Here is a 19,020-nt window from a genome sequence, read left to right as displayed (position 1 = left end):
CTGTCTTTACATCCCAAGATGCAATGTGCTGCTGCCCCACTAGGGAGGTAAGTCCAGAGACGGAGGGTACAGGGCATCACTGCCCACTTAGAAAGCTCCTCCTACTTCCTTTCTGGTAGACTCTATCACCCTGTCTCAAGGGTGAAGTGAGCATCAGTAACAAAACTTTCTCTTGCCTCCTTTTTGCTATGCTTCTGCTGCTAAGTTGCTTCAGTCGTGTCTGACTCTTTGCGACCCCATGGACTGTAGCCTGCCAGGCTCCTCTGTCCATGGGATTCTCCAGGCAAGAATACTGGAGTGGGTTGCCACGCCCTCCTCCAGGGGACCTTCCCAACCCAAGGGTCGAACTTGTGTCTTTTATGTTTCCTGCATTAGCAGGCAGGTGTCTTTTTTTTTTTTTTTAAACCACTAGCGCCACCTGGGAAGCCCTTCCTTTTTGCTATAGTTGGTGGAAATGTCTCCTAGACTTTCTTGGTGACAAATGACATTAAGATGTGTGTCCTTCATGGGGAGGTGACATGTTGTCAGGTCACCATTCCATGGATGGTTAACTCCAACCTACCTCTACTAAGCAGGTCTCTTTTGGTTGTATGGGTGACAGAAACTCAACTCAAACATGTTTATACAAGAAAGGACATTTATTGAATCACAGGGTTGCAGGAAGGGCAAAAGTGAGTTTAGGCTGCAGAAGTGGTGGATGCTTGGACAAGAGTCCTGTCTGGACTCTGCTCCCTGTTCAAGGAGGCTTATTCTCTCAGATGGGCTGTATCCGCGAGATTCCAAGCAGTCTCAGGCCCCACACCTGAAGGCTTCCTGTGAGAAGCTGAGCCTCGCCATTTAGTTTCAGTTCAAGATACATGGGTTGGGGCATGCACAAACCCTCTCACCTGGAGGGCAGGGCCCTGTGACCGGCAGACCACCTAAAACCCATGGGAGAAGGAGTTCCCTCAAAGGTGTTACTGTGCACAGAAGCGAAGGAGGTAGTCAGACAAAACAATGCGCCCTCTCTACCCTGTCCCACCAGTGGGCTTCATCACAGTTGTCACCAATCCCTCCAGGCCCATCTGCCGCTTCTGCCTCAGGTTTGGCCTCAAGACTGAGCCAGTTTGCATGGTTAAGACCAGAGTATTTCCAGGAGAGTGATAACATCACAGAACTGGGGTTCCAGAAGGTGGGGGTGGCTGAGTGCTCCCATCTTCTTTAGAACATGGAGAGCAGTGAGCTGGGTGGGGCTAAAGGATAGTCCATGAGGAAGAGGAGGCTCCCACCCAAAAGGCTTTGTTCTATAGATTCTCACAGAAAGCCCTGGGCAGGCTGGGACCTGGGGTCAGCGAGGGAGAGGAGAGAGGTAAGTTTCGGGAAGGGAGGTTAGGGTGCACCTGCCCGAACCACCATCTTCCCTGGGGAACCCCAAGAGGGACTTTCAGGGGCAGAGATGGAGCTCCCTGCTTTCCAAGGCTCAGTGATATCTGTCACTGGAGGATCCCACTGAGTCAGGGCCAAGTAAGGTTGTATGAGACACACTTATACTAAAAAAAATAACCATCGTTTGTCTGAAATTCTAACGTAACAGGACATGCTGTAATTTTATTTACTAAATCTGGCAACTGTAGGGTGGGAGAGAGAAGCAAAAGAATGGTCACAAGCTCAGGCTGCTAAGGAGTGAGTCTCAGGAGACAGAATAAAACATCCATGAGGAGACAGACTGTCTGGGTAGCCATCTTGTCCAAGAAACTGCCAGACTCATGAAGCCAGTGGATGGAGGAACCTTCAGGAACATACACCTAGTTAAGGAAACACACATACACACACACACACACACACACACACACACGAGGCTTCCTAGGTGGTGTAGTGATAAAGAATCCACCTGCCAATGCAGGAGACACGGGTTCGATTCCTGAGTCAGGAAGATCCCCTGGAGGAGAAAAGGACAAGCCACTCCAGGATTCTGGCCTGGGAAATCCCATGGATGAAGGAGCCTGATGGGCTAAGTCTATGGGGTTGCAAAGAGTTGAACACGACTTAGGGGCTAAACAATGACAGCAGCAGTGTGACCACAGGGCAAGATGTTTTCCCTTCCTCCTTTTCCATTTCCAGCAAAGGGACATGTATCCATTCTCCCCCAAATTCCCCTCCTGTCCACATTACACTGAGCAGAGTCCCCTGCGCTATACAGTAGGTCTTCGTTGGTTATCCATTTTAAATATAGCATGTGTATGTATATGTTCATCTCAAATTCCCTAACTATCCCTTTCTGCCCACCCCTCACCCCCGCCATCCTTCCCCCCTGGCAACCATAAGTTCTTTCTCTAAGTCTATGAGTCTGTATCTGTTTTGTAAATAAGTTCATTTCCATCATTTCTTTTTAGATTCTGCATATAACGGATATCATAAGATATTTCTCCTTCTCTGACTTACTTCACTCCATATGACTGAGGTTAAAATGCTGTCTGGTTTCTCCACTGTATCGTTCCTGTTTTTCTCATGCAACTAAGATGCAATCTGTGGGGAGACACTTTAGGCCCATGAACATGCTTGGTTCTTAACCAAGCTTTCCACTCCCTCCGATTTAGCACCCACTGATGATTCTTTCTTGCTCAGATCAATCTATGATGGTTTCAGGATGGTGATTTTTCAACTTCATGCCTACCTCCACATTTATCCGTCAGCATTTTCTTGTCAGAAAGAGACCCCCTTGATCCCCATTACGTACCCATTTGTCTATCTATTACTGTTATGAACTCATGGATTCCTATGTCACTCAATGGGTAATCATCATTTAATAGAGTGAAAGTTATCACAGATAATAACTATCATCATTTATTTTGATGGCCAAATTGTTCTAGATTATCTTGGAAACTATTATTCATTGGTTTCACAGATATGATACCAAAGCACATGCAACAAAAGAAAAAAATACATAAATCAGTCTTCATCAAATTTTAAAACTTTTGTGTTTCAAAGAAACACCATCAAGAGAGTGAAAAGTGACCCATAGAATATGAGGAAATATTTGCAAATTATGTATCTGATAAGGGTCAGAGTATATAAAGAATACTTACAACTCAATAATGAAAAGACAGAAAACCCAACTGAAAAAGTGGGCAAAGGATATGAAAAGACATTTTGCCAAAGTCATACAAATGGCCAATGAGGATGTGAAAAGACAATCAACATTATTAGCCATCAGGAAAAGGCAAATCAAAATCATTATGTGATACCACTTCACACCCATTAGGATAGCTTTGATCAAAAAGACAGTTAATAACTGTATTGGTGAGGATGTGGAGAAGTTGGAATCTTCATACATGGTTGATCAGAATGTAAATTGGTACAGCCACTTTGGAAGTTTAGCAATTCCTCAAAAGTTTAAACTTTAAGTCCCCATGTGACCCAGCAATTCCACTGTTTGGTATATATCCCTAGGAATGGAAATATTTGTCCACACAAAAACTTGTACATGAATGTTCACAGGAGCATTATTCCTAACAACCAAAAAGTAGAAACAACTCAAATGTCCACAAACTGATGAATACATAAACAAATTGAGATATATCCATACAGTGGAATATTAGTCAGCCATGAAAAAGGAATAACTACTGGTACATGCTATGACATGGATGAACCTTGAAAACATCATGTGAAGTGAAAGATGTCAGGTGCAAAAGACCAGATATTGTATGACTTCATTTATATGAAATGCTCAGAACAGGCAAATCTATAGAAATAAAAAGTAGATTGCATGCATGCGTGCTAAGTCACTTCAGTTGTGTCCAACTCTTTGAGACCCTCTGTACTGTAGCCCATCAGGCTCCTCTGTCCATGGGATTCTCCAGGCAAAGAGTACTGGAGTGTGTTGCCATGCCCTCCTCCAGGGGATCTTCCCCACCCAGGGATTGAACTTGCATCTTTTATGTCTCCTGCATTGGCAGGTGGGTTCTTTACCACTAGCGCCCCCTGGGAAGCCCAGAAAGTAGGTTAGTGGTGGCCAGAGTATGGAGGGAAGTGGAACAGGGAGTGACAACTAATGGATATGAGGTTTCTTTTTGGGTTGATGGAAATAGTATAAAGTTGACTATGATGATAGTCACATAGTACTGCATTCTGAAATTATTTTCTGCAATCTGAAAATGATTGAATTACACACTCTAACTGAATTAAGTGTATACTGTATGAATTATATATTGTGAATTATATCTCAGTAAAGTTGTTACTTCAAAAATGTTATTCCAGATTTGGCTAGTGGGTACCCCTTTAGGCCAGCTCACATGTCCATTTGACATGCCCTAGCATAGTTAATTTTAAATGGGGAATAAAAAACCAAACAGGAGACCAAAGACAAGAGTATTTATAGAATAATATACGTGAGAGGAAAGAGAAACAGCCAGGAGGGGAGCAGTGACTGAGTGAGGACGTTTGGCTGCCCTCTCCAGATTCCCCGGGAGAAGACCAGCAGGCAGTCTGGGAGACTCCAGGACCCACAGGCCCTCCGCTGCTCACCCTCCACCGCGCCTCCTCCCCTCCAAGGATGACAAGCCCACTGCTTATCTCCTTGGTCAGCTGCCTCGTTGCTGTGAATCAAGCCAGTCTCATCGGCCGCTGTGACTTGGCCAAGGTGCTGTACCAGGAGGACTTGGATGGGTTTGAAGGCTACTCCCTGACTGACTGTGAGTGATATTTTCTCACACCCGCCTCCTTCCTCTTCCCACAGTCGTGCCCTCGGTGCCCATCTTTCCTTCTTCTCTCATTTGTTTTTCAAAGTCAAATGAACAAAGCAGTCCTCTCCAAGAAGGCTTTCCCAACATTCCATATCTGTTCAACCATTATTAACTGAGCACCTATTATGGCCCAGGAATTTTAGGTGCTGGGGGTGCAGACTTCAACACAGCCCCTTCTCTTACAGTATTCACATCCTAGGGGAAGAGGTAGCATGAAACAAACACACAGATATATGAAGTGCTTCCTGGTGGGAAGCACTAAATAAATAAATGCTATGCAGAAGAATAAGTCAGGGGGAGTGATGGGTGATACTGTTCTAGAAGGGGAAGTCAAGGAAGGCCTCTTTGAGGACGTGACTTTGAGAAGTGCTGAATAGAATAAAGGACCCAGTCCCTCAAACGTCTGGGGGAAGAGCATTCCAGGCAGAGTGAACAGCCAGTGCAAAGGTTTCATCCCGCTCCACAATAGAGATAGCTCCTTTTGGACCAGAATTTGTGCATATCTGCCTTACAACACTCTCTCCTTTTATTTTGCCTTGTGGGGTTTTTAGGTCCATAGTTTCATTCTTACTGTATAGGCTCCTTGAAGGCAGCACCTGAATTTGACCCAGCTAAATGTCCCTCTCTGGGCTTTGCACAGTTTCTAGCACACAGTAGGTGATCAGTAAGTGCAGAAAGGATGGATGGACAGATGGATGCATGAGTGGTTGTAGGTTGTACTGATGGGTGTTTGGCTGAACGGACTGAAAGATGAGAGGAGAAGCTGATGGATGCTTCTGGCCTGCCAGCCCCATCTAGCTTCTCAGGCCTTGTTCCTTTCTTCTGATTCCTCGTCCCTTTCTCCTCCGTCTTCCTTCTCCCTCAGCTTGGCCACCCCCTCTGAAAGCCCTCTTCTCCCTGTTCTAAGGGCTGTGCCTGGCTTTCGTAGAGAGTGACTTCAACATAACAAAGGTGAATGAAAACACAGATGGCAGCTTTGACTATGGCATTTTCCAGATCAACAGCCACTACTGGTGCAACGATTACCAGAGTCACACGGAAAACATTTGCCAAGTGGACTGTCAAGGTCTGGTGAGGGCCCCAGAGTGGGAGAGGTGAGAGAGATGACCAGGCTTTACTCACGGGACTTCCCTTCCCATGCACAGCCTGGGGACGCCCCCAGAGGGATGGCTCAAGCAATCAGGGAATTCCTTTACTGAGCAGGGGGTTTGACTGTGTCCCTGAATGCCCACAGGAGCTTCTGCAGGGTGCTCTCAAGATCCAGAAGGCTTTGCACAGCCAGTAGAGCAGAGCAGTGCAGCAGCCAACATTTACTGAGTGTATTACATACTCGGTACTTTGCACACATAGCTCATTTTACCCAACTTGCTATGTGATAGAAACTAATATGATCCCCACTTTACAGATGAGCAAACCGAGGCTCACAGAATCATTGCCAAATGCCACACTCGTGGCCCTGAAGACTCAGCTCTTACCAGAAAGTAGTGCTGTCTTTGGCTAATGGTCTGACCGAAGGTTAAGTGCAAAGTCCCCACGTCAGGGCTAATCCAGAAGATTCCACAGGTCCATGACTCTGTGATGAAAAGGAGACCTCATCTCCTCCTTTAAACTCTGATGAATGGCCCTCGGCTCTTCACTTGAAGAGCCTCGCTCCCTGGGCAGGACTTTACCTTGGTCTCTGTGCGGCCTGTTTTGTCTTTTCCTTTCCCTAGAAACCTCCACACTTGGGATGAATCACCATCCACTAGGGAGTATGGCAGTAAACAGACCCAAATCTCTGTCCTCCTGACCCTCCCGCCTCTACTCCCCAGCCACCCCCAACCTCCAGCAGCCATTGTATGGATGTCCAGATGGGCCTCTGTGCCTTGCCTCAACTGGAAGTTCTCAGCCGCTGGGTGGGAGGTGCCTTGCAAGGAGAGCCAGTTTTGGGGACTGTCCCCGGCGCTTTCACAGGTATTCTTTTTCCCTTTCAGAACTGCTGAGCCCCAATCTTCTTGCAATTATCAACTGTGCAAAAAAGATTGTGTCCGGAGCAGGGGGGATGAAGAACTGGTGAGGAGGAAACTTTGGGACGAAGTTAGTGGGCAGAGCCTTAAGAACGATGTAGTGACAGAGAAACGGACCGTAGGTCAGGACCTGACCTTCTCTAAGTCTAGAAAAATGAGAGATGTGGCAGGAACTCTGATTTAGTAGCACCTGGGATCTAGCTCTTTCTCTGATGCTGTAATCAGCGAAACTTTTTGGGTTGCAGTAAAAGAAGGACTTTAGCTAGCAGGGAGTAGGGAGATGTGGGGGGGAGGGGTGGATTTATGCTAAGAGGACAAGGTGTCTTGCTGGGCCTACACAGGGGTGCAGTTAGGCCTCAGGAAAGGGATGGAAGCAGGGCTGGGGACTTTCCCTGGCAGGTTTCTGCTTCTCTTGGTGCCTTGGCCTCACAACTCCCTCTGCAGACCAGCTTTCTCTAATCTACAGTCTACCAGACAGACTATGTCTGCCCTGAATCTATGGGCTAATGTCCTAAATGACCATAGAGACTCACAAGGCTCAGTCCTAGTCCAGATAGAGGATCTGTTGCGTTAGCTTGGACCTGGTGACCCGGCTCCATTCAGCTGTAGGGATGGAAGCAATTAAGCAACATAAACATGGCTGCCATAGGACCCTCTCTCCATAATTGGCAGCAACATTTCTATAAAAAAGAGTGTTGTTCATCAGCTGGATGAGTGTTGCTCATTATCTAACATTTCTAAGCCTCAAACTGGATATATAAACAATGGAAATGGCTGCCTCTACTGGAAACTGAAAACAGAAGAACTTAAGTGCCTTGCATGCTCCAAAGTGAAGTGAAGCGTTAGTCATGTCTGACACTTTGCGACCCCATGCACTGTAGTCCGCCAGGCTCCTCTGTCCATGGAAGTCTCCAGGCAAGAATACTAGAGTGGTTTGCCATTCTCTTCTCCAGGGGATCATCCCAACCCAGGGATCGAACCTGGGTCTCCTGCATTGCAGGCGGATTCCTTATCATCTGGGCCACCAGGGAAGCCCACATGCTCCAAAAACACCATCCAAAAGAAGGGGCACTGGGGCTTCCCTGGTGGTCCAGTGGCTAAGACTCCATGCTGCCAAAGCAGGGAGCCCAGGTTCAATCGCTGGTCAGGGAACTAGATCCCACATGCCGCAACTAAGACCCGACAGAGCCAAATAAATAATATTTTTTTAATGAATGCACATAGCAATTATTTGAAAAAAAGAGAGAGAGAGGAGGGGGTACTGACGACTGTTAGGGCTGACCCTTTCTGGAGGGAAAGTCAATAGTTATACCTGGGATCTTTTTTTTTTTCCCCCAGTAATTCTCAGCCCTGTAAAAAAAGTGCTCTCCCCCTTCAGAAAGGGTTGACGATTTGAAAATGTGGGAGTATACTAAGTAGGGGGAAAGGGCAAACACTATGGATGACAGAAATTAAAGGAAGAATCAGAGGGGCCATAGGAGGACCCAATAGAGAGCTGGGAATGGAGTTTCTGGGTGTTGCTCTGCATAGAATACTCACGGAAAGCTGGGTCATGTGTATGAAGAAGCAGCTGCTAAGTAGGAAGCAAGAACCACTCCTCTTTCTCTCCACAGGGTAAAATGGAGGTTGCACTGTGCTGGCCGGCCCCTCTCCTACTGGATGACAGGCTGTCACCTGGCATGAGGACTCACCTGGCAGGGAGTCATTCCAGAAAACTCCTCTCCTCACTCGGGAATTCTTCAATTCTTCTTCCTCTTGCCTCCACTTCATGTTATTTTCTTCCCTTTCCATTTACAAATAAAACTGACCAGATCCCCAGGAATAAATGGTTTTCTAGGGCTTCCTCCTTGTTCCCATCCGGGCCCAGGTCCCTGGTTCCTGACTGTCATTTGCAAACCAAGAAGACCATGATGAAAGAAGCTTCTCTATTTTTTGGAATTATTAAATTATTCCTTGTGCAAAGAATGTGATAATTTATTCATGATTAATTCCACCTATATTTGAGTACCTAATAGATTACGAGTGTGTACTAAGTCCTAGAAGAAAGACGATAAATGGTAACTATTGTTCACGTGGTGTTCATAATCCAGCTGGAGAAGCAGAGACATCTATGAACAATGGATACAATGAATAAATGGACACATACAATAAATGCAAGAACAATGAAATGTATAATAAAATCTGTAGTTATTGGTTTGAAACAGTATCAAGATCCAAGTTATTCCTCCAAAGTCAACTATTTTTGAAGTAAAAGAGCTCAGAATTAGGTAATGAGTGAGGTTAAGGCTGTGATATATCTAAGTGGAGAAAGTCGAGGTAGGGGTGCCAGGTAATTTGGGGGTACTTTAGGATAATGGGCTAGAAACCAGCTTTTTAAGGATTTCAAACTAGATTGTTGATGGCTTTTATGAGTTATACCTTGATTTGCATATTTAAAACTCATGAAAACAAACACTCTTAAGTCTAAGTGTTGCATCTTTTGGTGGTCATTTCCCACAGAATCGGGAAATCTAAATTTTTTAAGTTCAGTAGGTAGTTACTGCTAAATACTTAGTACTCTAGTCTTCCCTGGGAGTCTGAAGATGAAGCCAGCTGCTATACGCACCATTCGCACCATTCGATCCAGTAAACTAACCCTTTGGACTCTATCCACTAAATACGCTTGTGTAGAATCACTAAACTCCAAGGTCTCCGCGGCTACGGAGCTACGGAAGCAGAACTAGAGGCAGAGACCCGCCCGGAGAGGGCGGGGCGAAGAAGAGGTCCGAGCACCGCCCTCGTCTCACTCCCCCTGAACTGGCCCCGCCCTCTAACGCGCGCCTTTAAAAAAAGCGCGGGCACGCCGTGCGCAGGCGCAGTGCGGCTTGCTCACGAGCCGCGCAGGCGCAGTGACCGTAGGATGGCGGAGTTGGTACCTTTTGCGGTTCCCACAGGGAGAGACAGAGCCTTGCTGGTGTGGGAACTGAGCTCTGGACCCACGGCCGAGGCTTTGCAAGTGAGCCAGGCCGGGGTGGAGGGAGGGATGGAGAAAGCCGCCTCGTGCCCTAGTAATTGGGAGCCCCGGGGCCCTGCTTCAGCAGCTCTCTTTCCTGTGGTCTTCGCTGAGAGGAATCTTAGTTCTAGAGCCGACCGGAGCAGTCAACTCACCCCTACAGAGTTTTGAGAGGTACTTCCCAGCAGGCCTTACACTGCCCCCTAATGCTTCTCGAGGCTTAGGAGTTCGGAGGGAAACTTGTTTGTGAAATGAGAAGTGTTCGGAGTTGCAGGCTCACCACCGTTGCCTGTGGCGAAGGGCTGGGGGGAATATAAGGGAATGGGCAGTTTGGTTTCCTGGGCATTGAAATTTCCTGCTCTTACTTAGCGTGGGGCCACCCTACAGCATTCTCTGTTCACAGCCTTCTCCCAGTTCGGCCTTCTGTATTCGGTCCGAGTCTTCCCAAACGCAGCAGTGGCCGGTCCTGGATTCTATGCCATCATCACGTTTTATTCAGCGAGGGATGCTCACAGAGCCCAAAAGGCATGCAACCAGAAGCACCTTTTCCAGAAATCTCCAGTGAAGGTGGGTCCAAATGTGGAATTCCTCGCTCTGCTGGGATGAAGTGCAGAATTTAAAACGAATAGGCCAACGTTTATAAAGCACTCTGGTTTACAGAATGCATTCAGATGCATTGCTCCACTTACCGCCCCCCACAGCTCCCCATTTCTCCCCCCATCCCATTTCTTTTCTCTTTTCTTTTTTAAAGAAACTCAAACCCAGGATGGTTAACTGACTTAAGGTTCATGACAATAAATATGGCAACTAGAGGTCAAACCCAAACTTATTGATGTTAAACCCCATGTCATTTTATGCTGCCCCTTAATTTACAAAATCTTCACAAGAGTTCTCTATAGTTACTTTTATATGAATTTTAAATGGGTGAGCTCGACAAAGTCTTTAGTCAGTTGTAACATAAAGGATGCTTTATCATCATTCTCAAACTGCCTATTCAGAACTCCCTTCAGTTTCCAGAAAATGGTTAAAATATTCTTTAGTGCATGATTATTCTAAAATATTGGAGAAGGCAATGGCAACACACTCCAGTACTCATGCCTGGAAAATCCCATGGACGCAGGAGCCTGGTGGGCTGCAGTCCATGGGGTCGCTAAGAGTTGGACATGACTGAGCGACTTCACTTTCACTTTTCACTTTCATGCATTGGAGAAGGAAATGGCAACCCACTCCAGCGTTCTTGCCTGGAGAATCCCAGGGATGGGGGAGCCCGGTGGGCTGCCGTCTGTGGGGTCACACAGAGTCAGACATGACTGAAGCGACTTAGCAGCAGCAGCAGCATTCTAAAATATGGTTATTCCATAGTAACATGCCAGCCAGTTTTACCTCCCCAGAGCCCCAGAATGAATGTTTCATTATGTGCCTCCATTCAGCCACCATTCCTTTTTCAAGGATTTTTTCAGTTCCTCTGAATAAGTGAGTAAGGCTTAGATTTCCCAAGCCTTTCACTTTATAACTGTGTGTCTCCTCTGGTTGGCTGCTTTTTCTTCTTTTTTTTTTTTAATTTGGCTGAGTCGAGTCTTAGTTGTGGTGCCGGGGCATGTGGGATCTTAATTCCCTGACCAGGGATTGAACCTATGTCCCCTGCTTTGCACAGTGGAGTCTTAACCACTGGATCGCCACGGAAGTCCCTCTGGTTGGTTTTTTGATCTGGCTACTTCCCACTGACCTTGCTGCCTATTCTTACCCATGTTTCTTTCCTCACTGGTTTGACCTTGATTGAATCTGAGAACTCTCCTCAGACGTGACTCTAGGCACACTACTTCCCACTTTTGTACCCTCTTTCACACCCTCTTCAATCTGGGCTCTGCTCCCTATGATTGAAATGATTTCCTGTCAGACATTCTTTAATTTGGAGATCATGATCTGCCTGCTTCTAGCCTGTGACCATTTCATGTACCCGGTTAGATATTATTGGAAAGATTCTGAAATGATAACTTGGTATCAGTTGTGAGTAATGAGTTGTTTTTCTTATATTGAACATTAAGACCATTCCTCAAGCTTAGGTTTTGAGATTTGCACACCATAAAACTCATCACTCATAGAGAAATGAAGGAAATGTTCTGTAAGTCACTATATAGTTGAGAGGAAAGGGCATTCATATTAGATTTCTTTATTTAATGCAGAACCTTGAGTTATTACCCCTCTCCCAATTGTTTCCTAGTTTAATTATGTGTTTTTTAATACATTGGCAAGTATACATAGTTCTTACCTTTTTTCCCCTGAATTTTTTATAAATACAGAAAAGAGAACAGCATCTTAACTTAAAATGAAGGAAGGGTCTAATGTATCTTGAGTTTCCTCAGTAGCCCAAAGGGACAGTTTTGCCAGCAAGAACTGTGGCAAGGTTATCCCAGATGTAGACTGTCTGTACTATGCAGAGGCTCAGAACTCTTCTGAAGCTTCCTCATTGTCCAGGACAGCTGAATTATGACTCACCATACACGGCCTAACCTCCCACGAGGTTAACAGACCTCAGTCCTCTATTATATGCCAAGAATTATGCTTGTTCCTGGTAACAAGATATGGTTCCTTCCAGCACTTAAGGAGTTCATAAACTAGTGATAGAGGAAGATGCACAAACAGATCAATGAAGAATTAATAATGCTTTGACTTTATCTGAATTTTTATTAATATATTTATATACTACACCCTGTTTAAAATGGAAATAGACATTTAAGAAAGAGCTAGTGATGTAAAGAAATCCACAGTAATGTGATACTGTGTAAGTTATTTAGACAGTTAATGCTGGAAATATTTGTACTCTCAAAGAAGCTTGTCAATGGAGATGAACCTCTCATTCTTTTGGTTATTTATAAAATGTATAGAGGTGTGTGTATTCTCTCTTCTAACAGGGGTTAGTAACTTGGGGAGAGGGTGCTACAGATTAAGGTCCTACTTCAGTGGCAGGTCCATCTGATCTCCCCTTCAGGTCATATTCTCCAGCAGGATAAGATGGGGATAAGATGACTAAAACAGTTTTCTTCCTTTGCTTACTCACAGCCCTATAATAGGCTTCTGCTGGCCTTCCTTGGTTGCTTTCATCATCACTTTCACCGCCAGAGCTCAGGGAAACCTTCCGATGAATCAGGGGTTCTGGAAATGATGCAGAAAAGTACTGACTTTTAAAAAATAATAACACTTATGTAGGGCTCACTGTGAACTCATTGTTTAAAATGTCCTGTGTAACCTTTACAACCACTCTGAAATTGGTTGGGGTTTCCCAAGTGGCTCAGTAATAAAGAATCCGCCTGCTATTCAGGAGACACGGGTTCAGTCCCTGGATGGGAAGATCCCCCAGAGGAGGAAATGGCAACCCACTCCAGTATTCTTGCCTGGGAAATCCTATGGACAGAGGAACCTGGGAAGGCTACAGTCTATGGTGGTCACAAAAGAGTCGGACACAACTCAGCAACTAAACAACACAACAACATGAAACTGGTATTGACAAACTTCAGGTGTATCCAAAATAAGTCTATGTCAGATTGTGATATTTTTAGGTTTCTTATGTCTTTAGATTCGTCTTGGCACCCAACATCAGGCGGTTCAACACAACGCCCTTGCCCTAAACAGCTCCAGATGCCAGGAATTGGCAAATTACTACTTTGGTTTCAATGGATGGTCAAAAAGGATCATCAAGGTAAACTCCGTAGATTTTCTTTGACCAACCAGGCCCCTTTCAACATTGAACTCCTAGACTTTAGAAAGAAAACTAGAACTGGGCTACAGGGAGGAGATGGGAGAGGCTTCCCTGTGGAAGTATCTGAGCATGGACATGCCACCTAGAATTCGCGATCATCTCAATGACTTGAATGGCGGTGTCTATAATTTTCTCCAGTATTTGTGTGATGTATAATAAAAAGTAGTTCTCTGTACCTAGTAATTCATTTGCAAATCTCACTTGATGTTGAAGCTATAGGACACCTCAACTATTAACTGGGATTGATGGGAGTTTTTTATTTTTCAAAACAGAATATTTTGAAGTATAACCTTTAATTCAAAATCCCAACAGCTTCAGGATCTTTCTGACCCTGAAGAAGAAAGGGAAAATGGAGATATTGTGGCACCTCTTCAGAAGCAAAGCCTGAAGTTCTTCTGTGCTTTAGAGGTGGTGTTGCCATCATATGAGTGCAGAAGTCCAGGAGTTGGCATAGCTGAGGAACCTTTGGATAACTTGGAAGGTCTGTTTTCCTTTCTTTCTGAAACTTGCCTTTTCATATACATCATCACCATCACCTTTGCCAAGCAACTGAAGTCCTGGGCAGAGTTTTTCTGCTTTGCCACATAGGTTTTTAACTTAGGCAATACCTGACAGGACCTTAAACTTTAGAGTTTTAGAACTGACTGCCAGGAAGGAGGGAAAATTAAGGTGTTTTATTTTTTCCCATTTTTGGCTAATTGTTTTCTGCTAAAATAGTCCTTCAAATACAGATCTCTTGTGGCCTTCAGTTATCCCAACAAAATCATTGTCTAAAGATTTAAATAAGCTCTTGTGTAAAGGTTCAGTCCTTTGCCTCCTATGAAAGGGCTTGAGTGGAGAAAGTCAAATGTAGATCCCCGGAAAGGGGATTCCCATTGGTATGGATTCCCATGGCACTTGGGCTTCAGTCAGAAGCAGGGCTATTAGCAAAGGGAGTGGAGGAGGCCCCACCATCCACCTGAGTGAGTGATGTCTGGGGAGAGGCCAGATCATCTGTCTCACTGTGTAGAATCCAGCCCTCTCAATGCAGGAGTCTGTCTGCAGGAGCGTGGCTGTAGCTTGTCCATGTGGAATCTGTGAGTAATGTGAGATTTGTGTCGTGTTCTTGGCTTGCATCTCCCATCTAGTATTTCAGGAACTTCAAGAATAGATGTGAGCAGGAAAACCGTGCCCTGCCAGAACATAACTACATCAGAACCATTCAGCCATACCCCTTAATCACTAAGATAATGATCTAAGAAGCACAGGTGCATTTTTAATTTTTAAACATATAACCTAGAAATCAGTTATCCAGATAGGCATTTTAAATTCATTTGTTTTGGTTGGATTTAGGGCCATTATCACTCCTTATGAAAAGGAGGAAAACCCAGAAGCTTGCTATTCAGAAGGCTATGACAGATGCATTTCAGAAACTGCAGATTGTGGTTTTAGGTAAGACTTTTTTTGATTGTCCTTAAAAGTACTTCAGTTTCAATGAGCAAATAAACTTATTTGAAAAGTTCATTGGATGAAAAATAATGGTTATCTAAAACACTACATAGGGATTTCCCTGGTGGTCTAGTGTCTAAGACTCTGTGCTCCCAATACAGGGGGCCTGGGTTTGATCCCTCATCAGGAAAGTAGCGTGTGGCTCCCACATGCCGCAACTAAAGATCCTGCACGCCACAACTAAGACCGGGCACAGCCAAGTAAATAGATAAATAAAAAGTAAAAAAATAATGTTTAAAAATAAATAAAACACTACATACTCTTTCATTTACCAAATGCTTTCATAGCAATGGTCTCAAATTTGTTCTTTGTGGCATTTATGAGAAAAATGACACAAGTATTATTGTCCCCACTATTTAGATGTAGACTGACTTGCCTCAGTTCATATAGAAAGTGTCTGATCTGGTTCTTGTTTCTCGGTTGCTGACTTATCCTACAGAATGGTATGGTGACTATAAACCTTGGACACCTGTGTTTGAGTCCTGACTTTGTCTCTTAGATTTTTGTTGTTGTTGCAATTTTAGGTTTTCTAGCCAGAGAGATTTGAAGGTGTTAAATATCTCTAAGCTGCAATTTCTTTATCTATAAATAGGGTTAGTAATTCAGCTTACCTTGTGGGGGATATTGTAAGAGTAAATTAGATGATGAATGTGGAAGTCTTAGAACCATGCCTGGAACATAGTAAGCAGACAAAATATTTTGACTATTATTATTATCATTGTTGTTTTCTTGAAGAGTTGATTAGATTATGTTTTTGGAATCGATTTAATTTCAGTTTTCAGTTCTGATATATTGGGTGAATACGATTCTTACATACATTTTTGTGAGCCTTGAATGTGATCATGCTATTGAATAGCTTGATTATGTACCCTATTGAGTTATATAGGGTGAGAATGTCACAGGCTGTGCCCAAAGGAAACTTCATGGTTGGTAGATCCCTGGAACAGAATTGCTCCCCTGTTTCACAGCCCTGCAGGCTTAAGGACTGAGAAATGCTAGCTAAGTTGTCAGAGACTATTTGCTTGTCAGAGTTGGCCTTGGACTGGTGTCAACCTTCCAGCCTGGGCAGTCGTTCCAGTGCAGTTTGACTTCCCTGGTCACCAGGCAGAATCTCCATGAGCTGTCAATTCCAGTAACAACCTTTGAGAACAAAACTAACTGTCTAGGTTGTTTGCCTATCCCTAATATGCAAATGGTGTTCCTTATATGCACTCAAAATTCCTTAAACCGAAAAGCCTGGTGGCTGTAGTTTGCCTTGAGGGAAGCTGTGTAGTCCAAAAGGTACATAGGCCAGTAAAATTCTCTCTCCAAAGCTTTGTTCATTGCATCTGGTAGAATTTTGGTCCCAAGTAGTAGACGCTTGCCTCGCTTCTAATATGAAGTTTCCTGTATAGTCCAGTGGTATCTATCCCCGGTTTGAACTCACTTTGACCCCTCTTTAATGCCTTCCTATTTAATCAGGTTGTGATTGAACATTTTTGTTTCCACAGCTTTTACTGCCTCATTCCTTAGTTCTTATTTCTAAGATCATAAAGGTTTTTGAACCAAAGTTGACACTTCTCTTACATATTTTTTCAGAAATAGTAATGATATGTGTCAGATGAGGGAACTGCTAGGAAAATGCTCTCGTTTTCTGCTTTTAGAAATAAAAAGAATGTCTAATTATTGGATGCTACCATTGTGCACAGGAAGTTTTGGAACAAAATTTCTGAATTGATGTTTGTTAACTCTATTTCAGAAAGTGGTAAAATAGCTGTGACATATAGATCCTGTGAAGAGGTCACCGATGCTAGAACCGAAGAAGAACTACAGGATTTAATTCAAGTACGTGGAGAGAAAGACTCAAGGGATACAAAGCCAGGGTAGCCATAATTCAAAACAACGAGAAGATTCTTGGCATGTCTTCTCAGCTCCATCATCCTTAGGGAAATGTGAAACTCTGAAACTGCTATTGAGGCAGGGAGTTTCTAGGACTTTTCCTGATGTCCTGAGCCTTCTCTCTGACCCCTTATTTGAAATTTGGAGAGCAGGGTTGAGGCCCATAAGGTACTTGTACAGTTGTGGACACAGGAGAAGACACAGGCCTCTTAGAACTCACCTCGAACAGAATTGCGGGCATTTGGGAACAAAGTAATTATGGCTTTAATTTGCTGTGATTATGCTACAGTGTGTGAAAACTGTATTAATGTATTCATGTCTTTCAAATAAGATGTTTTACCCAGATCTCATGTGTATTTTATGTGAAATATTTTGCTGAAGGACCTTTCTGTAAACCAATTATATGAATGCCTCAAATCAGGGATTCAGTTGTCAAAGTAATTTCTAAAAGAACATATTAATGTACCGCATATAGGATTAAAAAAAAAAAAAAGAGCAAAAAATGTGTTTCATGTCATTGAGAACTTAATTTGGGGCTAGATTTCTGATTATTTAACCGATCCCAATGTTGCAAAGTTTGTTTTGAAGAGAAGAAAGTAGAGAAAGAAAAGGTGGTTATGTTCTGAAAAACATAAAAAGTTTGAAAGTTTTTCCTTCACAAAATAATTATTTTAATTCAATTTAGATCAAATAAGTCACGGAAACTTCAAACATATCAAACATTGGGCTTTTAGAAGGCTAGCTTCCTGTGAAATGAGAGAGGAAAGGATTCGGTATTGATGCTAAAGATTTTGGAAACCTGATTATAAAAACAAATCCATTCCTAAGTGAGGCCAATCTTGGAATCAGTTCCATTTAAAAACCATTATGTTGGACAGCGGGAATAAGAAGCAGCTCCTTTTCTCTTGGAGTTTAGATGTTAGAGGTCATGCCAAACAAAAAGGATAGATTATTTAAAAGGACTGTGAAGAAAGTAAACTGCGTGCTTAGTTACAGTATTTCAAGAAAATTACTTAACATGCTGACTTCTAACATCTTACGTGTTTTCTCCGTGCGTCTGCACAGAGTAGGGCTCTGTAAAGTGACACTGCAATGTTTTCTAGATTAATGGCTGTGCGGAAACAAGGTGGGATGGGGCACGTTTTCGCATGGTAATGTAAAGGGCCTTTCACTTGGTTGGACATTCTTTCCCAGAATGACTTGCTCACTTGCCCAAAGCCTCTCCTACAGAAATTTTGAAATCATCACTGATTTGGTGGTAACCCCTAATAGCAGAGTGGTGAATTAATGACCAGACCTGAGTACTGAGAGTTTAGAGGATAGAGCAACATTTTAGAATAACTTTAAAATTGTCAGGTGTGTTCCCCTCCCACCACCCTAACTGGTGCTGCTCATTTGGCAGGTCAGCTGCTTTTCCTGGAAGCCGTGTGGCCAAGGGGAGGAAGAAAGCCTCTCAGACTTCAGCTTTGAGGAGGAAGAGTTCACAGTGCCAGAACTGGACTGCTGCTGCTGCTAAGTTGCTTCAGTCGTGTCCGACTCTGTGCGACCCCATAGATGGCAGCCCACCAGGCTCCGCCGTCCCTGGGATTCTCCAGGCAAGAACACTGGAGTGGGTTGCCATTTCCTTCTCCAGTGCATGAAAGGGAAAAGTGAAAGTGAAGTCGCTCAGTGGTAGCAATTCTGAATTTCCTGGATGCTTGGCCTCTGGGGCTTCCTTGGGAAACTCTGCATCCCCTTGCACTCCTGCATCCTCTTGCACTCCTCCCCCAACCCCTGGGCTGCCAGCGTCCAGGGCCATTCAGGTCTGCAGCCCAAATCCTGCCTGGTTGCGTGGAGCCAGGGAGGGGCTGGGGGAGGCTGGGGAGAGGGCCCGGCCGGAGGTCACTGTCAACCTGTGCAAGAGGAAGGATGGCTTGGTTTGCGCCCTGGTGACTGGGAAAAAGGCACACTCAGATGGCACAGATTGGTTCAAACCTAATAAAGGTGGCATAAATAAAGGGCTGGATGTGGCACGGGGGAGGGGCGCGCGGTTGCTAAGGGTGCGCTCGCATCGCGAGCTCACATAACTGTTAGGCGCCCGCGCCACGGTTCCTCCTTACCTGGCAACTGTTGTGGCTTTTGGTTCAGGCAGCTCAGCCTCTGGAGTGGGCCCAGGGCCCTCTCCAGTTGACCCCCGAC

General features: G+C 44.4%; 2 protein-coding genes across 4 annotated transcripts; both read left to right on the top strand.

The window, feature by feature from the left end:
- The first annotated feature begins 1,167 nt into the window (after nt 1-1,167).
- On the top strand, nt 1,168-8,543 carry LOC145541068 (lysozyme-like protein 6). Its single transcript, XM_081576432.1, has 5 exons — nt 1,168-1,348; nt 4,437-4,670; nt 5,629-5,787; nt 6,695-6,773; nt 8,341-8,543. The coding sequence occupies exons 2-5, from the start codon at nt 4,532-4,534 to the stop codon at nt 8,408-8,410; spliced, it is 447 nt and encodes a 148-aa protein (XP_081432558.1). The 5' UTR covers nt 1,168-1,348; nt 4,437-4,531; the 3' UTR covers nt 8,411-8,543.
- Nucleotides 8,544-9,606: 1,063 nt separating this feature from the next.
- LOC145541063 (RAD52 motif-containing protein 1-like) lies at nt 9,607-18,839 on the top strand. 3 transcript variants are annotated; one of them, XM_081576402.1, is made up of 7 exons: nt 9,607-9,722; nt 10,107-10,286; nt 13,294-13,416; nt 13,789-13,957; nt 14,809-14,907; nt 16,703-16,788; nt 18,245-18,839. In XM_081576402.1, exons 1-7 carry the CDS (start codon nt 9,627-9,629, stop codon nt 18,356-18,358), a joined length of 867 nt encoding a protein of 288 aa, XP_081432528.1. In that variant the 5' UTR covers nt 9,607-9,626; the 3' UTR covers nt 18,359-18,839. The 3 variants fall into 3 exon arrangements, with proteins under 3 accessions (XP_081432528.1, XP_081432529.1, XP_081432530.1); XM_081576403.1 differs by lacking the exon at nt 14,809-14,907; XM_081576404.1 differs by lacking the exons at nt 13,789-13,957; nt 14,809-14,907; nt 16,703-16,788 and having other exon boundaries at nt 18,245-18,576.
- Nucleotides 18,840-19,020: the final 181 nt, after the last annotated feature.

The sequence above is a fragment of the Giraffa tippelskirchi genome, chromosome 3 (genome assembly GCF_054371585.1).
Source record: "Giraffa tippelskirchi isolate mGirTip1 chromosome 3, T2T-mGirTip1v1.2.pri, whole genome shotgun sequence".
NCBI classification, from domain to species: domain Eukaryota; kingdom Metazoa; phylum Chordata; class Mammalia; order Artiodactyla; family Giraffidae; genus Giraffa; species Giraffa tippelskirchi.
Note: the sequence above shows the minus strand (reverse complement) of the source record. Positions and strands in the feature narration are given on the sequence as shown.

Bases quoted from the DNA above. Each gene is read 5' to 3' on its own strand.
- LOC145541068 (XM_081576432.1), top strand. From the start codon at position 4,532: ATGACAAGCCCACTGCTTATCTCCTTGGTCAGCTGCCTCGTTGCTGTG. The intron at 4,671-5,628 runs GTGAGTGATATT...CCCTGTTCTAAG, and splicing joins AGGCTACTCCCTGACTGACT to GGCTGTGCCTGGCTTTCGTA. The intron at 5,788-6,694 runs GTCTGGTGAGGG...TTTCCCTTTCAG, and splicing joins TTGCCAAGTGGACTGTCAAG to AACTGCTGAGCCCCAATCTT.
- LOC145541063 (XM_081576402.1), top strand. From the start codon at position 9,627: ATGGCGGAGTTGGTACCTTTTGCGGTTCCCACAGGGAGAGACAGAGCC. The intron at 10,287-13,293 runs GTGGGTCCAAAT...TTATGTCTTTAG, and splicing joins TCCAGAAATCTCCAGTGAAG to ATTCGTCTTGGCACCCAACA. The intron at 13,958-14,808 runs GTCTGTTTTCCT...GGTTGGATTTAG, and splicing joins ACCTTTGGATAACTTGGAAG to GGCCATTATCACTCCTTATG.